At 63.2% G+C, this 7902-nt stretch overlaps 4 protein-coding genes across 4 annotated transcripts in view; 1 reads left to right on the forward strand and 3 right to left on the reverse strand.

The window, feature by feature from the left end:
* Positions 1-1558, reverse strand: part of F751_3448 (AP2-like ethylene-responsive transcription factor AIL5) — a gene marked incomplete at both ends in the record, with an annotated part of 2890 nt that extends 1332 nt beyond the window's left edge. The window contains 5 exons of the mRNA XM_011397825.1: positions 49-387; positions 533-693; positions 784-872; positions 1122-1327; positions 1521-1558. Coding sequence (XP_011396127.1) covers positions 49-387; positions 533-693; positions 784-872; positions 1122-1327; positions 1521-1558 — 833 coding nt within the window. The remainder of the gene's footprint in view (positions 1-48; positions 388-532; positions 694-783; positions 873-1121; positions 1328-1520) is intronic.
* Positions 1559-2264: 706 nt separating this feature from the next.
* On the reverse strand, positions 2265-2471 carry F751_3449 (hypothetical protein; the record flags this gene model as incomplete). Its single annotated transcript, XM_011397826.1, has 1 exon — positions 2265-2471. One exon carries the CDS (start codon positions 2469-2471, stop codon positions 2265-2267), a length of 207 nt encoding a protein of 68 aa, XP_011396128.1.
* Positions 2472-3141: 670 nt separating this feature from the next.
* F751_3450 (hypothetical protein) lies at positions 3142-6130 on the forward strand (the record flags this gene model as incomplete). The annotated part of the gene is made up of 5 exons (XM_011397827.1): positions 3142-3495; positions 3685-3764; positions 3894-4193; positions 5220-5871; positions 5996-6130. 5 exons carry the CDS (start codon positions 3142-3144, stop codon positions 6128-6130), a joined length of 1521 nt encoding a protein of 506 aa, XP_011396129.1.
* A 314-nt stretch (positions 6131-6444) lies between these two features.
* F751_3451 (V-type proton ATPase 116 kDa subunit a) overlaps positions 6445-7902 on the reverse strand; it is a gene marked incomplete at both ends in the record, with an annotated part of 4967 nt that continues 3509 nt past the window's right edge. Inside the window, 4 exons of the mRNA XM_011397828.1 lie at positions 6445-6503; positions 6715-6831; positions 6998-7361; positions 7621-7896. Coding sequence (XP_011396130.1) covers positions 6445-6503; positions 6715-6831; positions 6998-7361; positions 7621-7896 — 816 coding nt within the window. The remainder of the gene's footprint in view (positions 6504-6714; positions 6832-6997; positions 7362-7620; positions 7897-7902) is intronic.

The following is a 7902-nucleotide window of genomic DNA, read 5'->3' on the forward strand; positions in this document are numbered from 1 at the left end:
TCGCCCTCCAGCTCCTCCCGAGTCCAGCCGCTGCCCGAGGTCAGGCACAGGGGCCCCGGCTCGGCGGCCATGGCGCGCAGCGCCACCGCGGCCAGCTCCGCCTCGTAGCTCTGCAGCGGAAAGTTGGTCAGCGCGTCGGCGCCGTTCAGCTCCAGGCAGGCCACGTCGTAGCGGCGCGCGGCTGAGGCCTCGTCCCGGAAGCTGCCCAGCAGCTGGAAGCGGCTGCCGTTCCACAGCTCCGCCAGCCAGGCCTGGTGCGCATCAGACCAGCTGACGCCGCGGAAGCCGGAGGCGCCGATGGCGGCGCCGCCCTGGAAGTCGTGGTCGCCCGGGACGGGGAAGGCGCCGTACTGGGAGCGCGGGAAGTTGGTGGGGGCGTCGGGACCCCTGGTGGCGGGGGCGGGGGCGGGGTTGAGAAGGGGATGGGGTGAGGGCGCAGTCTTGATCATTGCATGGAATCTCGAAGCTCAACCGACAGCTTCCCACACACATGCTCTCAGCTTTACAGATCACGAACAGCGCCAGCACACACCTGATGCGCAGGACAGCCTCGTCGTAGGCGCGGGCAGCGTCTTCCTCGCCCTCAAAGTATCCCAGGTGGTGCACCTCGCTGCCCTTCCACACCTGCGCCCGCCACTTGGCGCAGTTGGAGTTCCAGCTCACCCCCCTGAAGCGGGAGGTGCCCTTCACGGGCTGCACCCGCGACTTGCCCGCCTTGCGCGGGGAGGGCGGGGGGCGGGCCAGGGGGCTCGCCGCGCGCGGGCCAGGGGCTGTGTGGCGCACGGGGGGCGTGCCGGGGTCGTGGTAGACCTCTGCCCCTGACGCGTAGAGCTCCGGGAAGTTGAGCTTCTGCAGGTTGCCATGCAGGCGGACTGCAGCGGCGATGGTGGGAGGGAGGGAGGAGATTTAGATTTGAGCAGGACAGGCTGGCTTGGAGTGAGGTACATTGTCAATAGACATGCTCGAAGGATTGTGGAAAACTGCATGGCTCTACACCTGGGCAGCCATTGTCATGAAGCAAGAGAAAAGCACCAAATCTCTGCACCTCCCTACGCATGAGACCACTGGACTGCAGGCAATGTGCACAGGGCCTGTCGCAATCCCATACCCCTCCAACATACCGGCATATGTGTCGTACGCATGGGCAGCAGCTTCCTCGCTGGTGTAGTAGCCCAGAAACTTCTGCTTGCCACCCTCGTAGATGCGAGCCTCCCACTTGGAATTGGACTTGTGCCAGACCACGCCGCGATATTTGGAAGGTCCTCCACGTACGCCGAGACCCTGGCGGGGTCGGCGGGCCGGGGCAGACGAAGGCGTGGTGCGAGGGCTGCAAGTGGTTGGGGGGGCAGAATCACGTGAGAAGCTGCTAGAGGGGCAGCAGTGCGAACGCCCACCACAGAAACTGTCACGACAAAACATGCACTGCTGGCACAGAAATGCTGCATTGTATACTCCAGGCCATGTAACAACTGTCACACAGGCTTACTTTCCCCTTTCAAGCAGGAGGCGCCATTCTGTACCTGAACTCTGGGTCGGTGTCGTCCCCTCCATCGTCCATGGCCACATACTTTGGAGTGTGCAGGGTGGACGGTCTTCTAGATCTTTTGGCTGGTGGATCATCCTCGTTCGTCTCTGTCGACGTCTGGAAGAGGGCCGGGGCAGGCCGGTCCACGAGCTTCATGTGTGGTCGCACGCCTGTCAAGGTGGGCTCATCGGTCCTGTAAAAATACGGCGATGGGGACAAGAGTGGGGGAAAGGTGAAGGATACCATAGAGTTTGGCCGTGCAATTTCGACCTTGTAGAAGGAATACATAAGCGTATCGGAATGAGAGAAGGATGGGAAGGGGAGGCAGGACAAAAGTCCCACGACACGCGGAAGGTGGTGTGTTCGGGGATGACGTTACCTGCCCCCCACATTCCCGAAGATATTGCCTCATCGATCGCCATGGGGGCTCTCCGCTCCACCCCCGGAATCGGAAACAAAGCATAAAAAATAACACGGTGGGGAAGGGGAGCACGGCCGACGGGTTGGCCAGAAGTCTGGGACTCCGCAAAGTCTGGAAGCCCCACCAGCGGAGGAAAATCTTGGGGAGGAGAGCACTTGTGCCGGGCCCTCCGAGAAAACCACACGCAGCGCCGAAGAAACATAGTGCCAAGGTCCATTAGAATGAAACCACAATACTGCTGCGCACCTGTGCCAGGGCGCTGTCATGTCGAGAGCGAGTGGTGTGTGCTGGCTCGGCGTCATATCGGAGGCCAGTCGGTCACGCGTGTCCAGTGTTTGCGGAGCCGGATGGTCCAGATAGGTTGTGGGCGCGCGTGGCTGGCAATAAATTTAGCCGGAAGATGTCTTTGGAGGGGTCGAGAAGCGGGCTGAGCACTAGTATTCTGAGGTGAGAATGTTGAGAACCTGGCCGGAAGTACCTCGGAAGAAAGTTTACGTCATAATTACTATGCTCTGTGCTGACCATTGGCGCGTTAATATCGGCGATTCCATACTCGACGCCTTTGGCGCACGGTTGAAGAATGTATCCGCGCAACCCTTACAGAGAACGATGAAACCGGTGCAAGACACGACGAGTAAATCATTCGCCCAACCTCAGTCAGGACCTGGTCTGGGTATCGCCCTGGCTGCTGTTAGCAGCCCTCCAGCTTAGACAGGCAACTGCGTCAACAGGACACGATAGGGATGAGGCATACATCAAGATCTCTGTTCTTAGGCTGCGTTCGACCTATGCAGCTTGTCTGCTTCCCAGTGCTTGAACACTGTATTGTTGCAGGTCCAGGGTATTGGGGTTTACATGTCCGGAGAAACTGGTTCCAAAAGGGTCTTGGATTGGCACCCCATTTGCACAGCAGAGTTGCCAAATATTTATTTTCTTCAGGATCTGGGTCTGCTGCGGTCTTGCACGACTCCACGCAATCACCAGCATCTAGCCTTGGCAGGGCGCGAGATCCAAAAATCAAACCTGCGCGCGACGACTGTTCGCCAGGCAGCAACAGAATTCCCACCCCAAGGTCGTCGATTCCCCGATGGCTGTGCTGCCTGAACCTTCTATGCCACTAACGTCCTATTTTGACGCTGCACGGGACGGGGCTTGCTGAGATCGTTCCCAGATCCCGGCCCCGTGGACTGCCGGGATGGGCACGGGCGACTACCCCGCCGAGCTCCTGGCCGGGTGCTCCGGCACCAGCCTGCATCTATGGAGGGTGAGTAATGTGAACTCCAGCCCTCCTGTGCCCAACAGTCACCCTGGTCAGCAGCCCCTGGAGGTCGTGGCGTGGAACCGGAACAACAAGGTGGTCGCGGGGGCACGGGCCGATGGCAGCGTCTCCCTGTCGTACAGCAATGGCGAGGCCATGAGCGTGCTGAACCGTCCTGCCGGCTCCAGTGCGATCGTCACTCCCACCGCCCTGGCGTGGGCCAGCGGGTCCAAACGACTGGCAGTGGCAGGCAGGAGCGGCGCCATTGGCGTGCACGACATGACCAACAAGGTAGGCGACAGGATCGCCTGTCATTCGCTCGTACATGCTGGCTTTGGATGGCACATCAGGTGGAGCGTGGGCTGTTGGCGCCGCACACCCACCAGTGCTCACTGGGGTGACGCCGCGCCAGCCGTGCCTTCCAAGACCCGGCCCGTCCCCTTCCCACCACCCGCCCGCCCACCCTTCCCGTCCCTGCAGGCATGCACCACAGTGCATCTCCCGGAGCCCATAGCGGCTCTGCAGTACCACCCTGCTGACCGCTTCCTGGCAGTCTGTGGGTGAGAGATGGGGGTCGGTCAGCCTTGGGACCAATGCGAGGGGGGTCCAGCCTCCTCCGCCTCCTGCACACCCCAACGCAAGCCTTTGCTGATACGGAAACACTCCCCCCCTCGACTCTCGACTCCCAGTGGAGCCTCGGCCACGCTGTTGGACAGGGACCTGCGGCCTGTTGGCCAACTGACCCCGGAACCTGGCATGGCGCCCGCCACATGCATGCACCTGGACTCCAGCTCGGCTTGCCTGACCCTGGGCCACGCCGACGGCAGCCTGAACGTGTGGGACCTGCCCTCCCGGCGGACTGTTGCCGCCTCCCAAGCGCTGGGCCGTGGGGGGATCTGCAGCGTGTCCTCTCCAGCCGGCGACCCGAGCTCCGTGTACGCTGCCGCCAAGGATGGCAGCGTGTGGTGCCTGGTGAGCGTGGGTGAAGGGTACGAGGCGGGGAAAGTAAGCAGAGACACCATCCCCTGGCGCAGCAAGTGTCTCATGCTTCTTCTTATTGGCAACTTACAACGGCTCCAGATAGGCCATGCGGCTGCCGTGTTTGCAGCACCACATTGCACCCTTCCGGCCCGGCACGTGCGCTGCAGGATCGACGGACTCCAGGTTCAAAGCCTGCTGCCCTAGTCAGACTGGGCACCCCGCTCACCGCTTTTGACTTGAAGGAGGACCACTCCATCTTTGCGGCTGGCACCGCAGGTTTGTTGGTGGGTCCTTGTGAGTGTCCTTGGGGGAGGCAATGGCAGTGGACCTCAATGCGTTCCCCTGGGCACGCATCGCGTGGCCAGGCAGGCGATGAGGACATAGGTGGCGCGGGTGTGGGCGCTCCCCTGCCCAGCCTCATGCCCTACCTGGCGCCGCACTCCCCCTCCAATGTACTCGAGACTACCCTTCATCCACGAAAGTCCTACCATCTCCGCACTCACAGAGGGCATCGTGTACCTGTATGACCCCCGCGCCCCTGCTGGGCCCCTGGCCGCGCTTTCCTCGGGCTCACGCCGGCCCATCACCGGCCTGCACTGGCAGCACTGCTACCACAGCCCTCCCTCCCGGGCTGGCAATGACGGGAGGGCTGGCCAGGAAACCCGCTCTGCCCGGCCCAGCGATATCGCATCGAGCGGCAAAGCGCCGACAAATAATGCTGGCCAGTCTGGCACTGCCCTTGGCCCCTCGTCTCGGAGACCAGACGCGCTGCCTGGCCTGCCGGCTGACAGCGTTGCCGCGGCCGGGGTCTGTACGTCGCACAGCACACTTGCCAACCTCGGTGGGGCGGGGCATGTGGGAGGACAGCCGACGGGGCCCTCCGACCATGCTGCCACATCTGGCACCGAGGCCAGCAGAGCGGTGGACGCGGCTCGGTGTCGTGAGGCGGCGGGGGCCCGGGCGGCAAGCGGGGCGGCTGCGGCTGGGCTTGCCCATCCGGAAAGCCTGAACGTGACGCCCTTTGTGGGGTTCAGGCATGGCGTGGGCCCAGCAGGCAGCACGGCGCCTAGCGCAGGGGCAGCTGCGCTCGAGGACATTCGCAGGCGGCTGCCGTTGGCGATCGGGTCGCGGTGGGGCACCGAGGCCGGCCAGGACCGGGCGGCTGCCACGCCTGCGCCCCAGGTCACGGCGAGGGAGTGGAGCGAGGGGCCCAGGCGGGAGGCAGCCAGAGAGGGCGGCGACGCTGGATCGGCAGGCGGCGCGCACGGTCCGCGCCCGCACACCTCCGAGCCGACGTCGAGCACGGCCAGCGCAAATGCCAACCCAGCACTGCAGCGCGCGCCCTCAGGCGCGCGCCTGTCGTCCCCCGCCAAGTCATCGCCCGGGACGGACTCTGGGAAGAAGGGGGCGGACACGGCGCAGGAGGGCTGGCGGATACCTGCTGTGGCCCGCGACTCGCCGCCGCGCAGCTTCCGACCGGGGCGAGAGGCGGCCGAGGGCCCGGGCTCGCCCGACGGCAGCAACGAGTCGGTGCGGCCCATGGAGGAGGACTCCCTCCTTGGGACTGCACCGGCACAGGGCGCAGCAGCAGGGTCGCCGCTGCGCAGGCAGCCGCCCCCCCCGCTAGCCAGCGTGTCTCGGGATGACCTCCTGGCCCTGCACCTCGACATGCTCAACCAGTTCCAGGTGGGGTGGACAGCTGGGCTAAAGGGGGAGGTATTCGAGGCGGTCCCATAAGGGAGCGTCGCTTTGTTAATGCCGCCCGCGTCCACTCCCCCTCACCCTACCCCTCTGCACGATCCTTTCCCAGGCCCAGCGCATTCACATGGAGGAACTGTTGAAGGAGATGGGGAGCCGTCAGGACCAGCTGTCGGCCGAGCTTTCCAGCTTGCGGCAGCAACTGGGCTCGCTGCTCACGCAGAGGAACGATTTGCGCTGGCTGTGAAGCTGTGCCTCTGATGACACAGGCTGTAAGGCTGAGCCCTTGATGGCGCTGGTGCTAGTCAGCACTGAACAGAAGCATGCTTGATGTCCGAGTCCCCACAAGAACCTCCTGGGACGAAGGCGCCGCGCTGTGAATCCCTAGAACTGCACCGCACTTGCCCCGGTATCTGTCCCAGGCTTGTTACACACCAAAAGCAGCAGGCCAGGTTTAGCGCACGAGGCATGCTTGAGCACACAGGGCAACTATTCTGGAGCGAGAATTTATGGCCAGTACCTGCAAGCCTCGTGGCGACATGCGCCCTCAAGGTGTTAAGCTCACTCCTCCACCTTGTCGATCTCCGCGAACGAGAAGGGCGCAAACTTGTACCCATCGCCTGAGGCATTGGAGGGAAGGAGAGGGAATTTGCTAAAACATGCTTGTCATGATCTCTCCATGTCTCGCATGCCAAGCACCGAGGCACGCCATGCGGCGGGAAAAGGGCCCCAGACTGCAGAAGGAAAGCACGCCACATCATGAAACAGCCATGCCAATGCACGCATTCCCCCCCCCACCCTAACAATCCCTCATCTTCCATATCTACTCACCAAAGTAGTGCTTGCTCTGGAACTCCACCCAGTGCAGACGAAGGGCATGCAAGAAGGCGGACAGCGACTCCATCAGCATCAGCACGGAGATGGTGGCCACCAAGAAGACATAGAACCCTGTGGGAATGGGTGCGTGCATCATCAGGGTGCGGTCCTGCCAGATCCCTGGAAAGGATGACTGCGCATGCCCCGGGCGCTGCCCTGACCAATGCAGATCCTAGACCTCCTGAAATCACCCACCCACCCCACTTCCCATCCACAACGCAACGAAAACTCCCCGCACCAATCACGATGGCGATGGGGTTGCCGCTCTTGATGGCGGCCATGAGCACGCGGTCGTAGAAGACGGCGGAGAGCTGGGAGTGCGCCAGCGACAGCGCCCACAGGCGCAGGTAGGATGCCGTGTTGGAGACGGAGCCCAGCACGAACTCAATGGCGTGGATGGCCTGGTGCACCATGACCTCCCCAAAGTCAAACTCCTCGGAGCCATGGGAGGCGCCGTGCCCAGCGGGCACAGCATGCCCGCCCTGCTGCTGCCCCGCCTCCAGGCCCAGCTCGGCGCCGCCGGCGACCGAGGGGTCGTCGTCGGAGAAGCGGGCATAGCTGAAGTCATTGTCTTCGGGGGCCAGCAGGCCGTAGGATGCATCCTGTGGGTGGTTTGGTGTTTCGTGGGTGTTAAGGAACTGGCAGGAAGAGCAGCGGGGCGGGAGTGCTAGGCCCTTTGGCACCTAGGATGCCTACCGCATATCCCCAAAACTGACAGCCCCTTTGATGCCCAGATCAGGCAAACTCTCCGGCAAGGAGGACCCACATCTCCCATTCCGATGCCCTTTGCTCAGGGACATACATCCCCGGAGGGTCAGTGACCTCAAACTCCCTCCCCTCCCCCTCATGCCCACGACGCACCCTGGACTGCCGGCGCTGGCTGCGCTTGCGCAGGATCAGGGGCTTGGGCAGGAGCATCCAGGGCACCGCGATGAGTGCCGCCAGCACCAGGACGACCTGAACAAAGGCCTGGCCGCGGTACATGTGGTTTTCGGGGCACTGCCCGCTGCAGTCCACGTTGCCGGGCTGCAGGAACATGTAGATCATGACATGGTACAGGTCGGTGGTCACGCCCGAGGCCCATTTGGCCAGGATGAGGACCACCAGGTACCCAAACAGGCTGTTCAGGAAGATGACCTGGGG

Source organism: Auxenochlorella protothecoides, assembly GCF_000733215.1.
Source record: "Auxenochlorella protothecoides strain 0710 unplaced genomic scaffold scaffold36, whole genome shotgun sequence".
NCBI classification, from domain to species: domain Eukaryota; kingdom Viridiplantae; phylum Chlorophyta; class Trebouxiophyceae; order Chlorellales; family Chlorellaceae; genus Auxenochlorella; species Auxenochlorella protothecoides.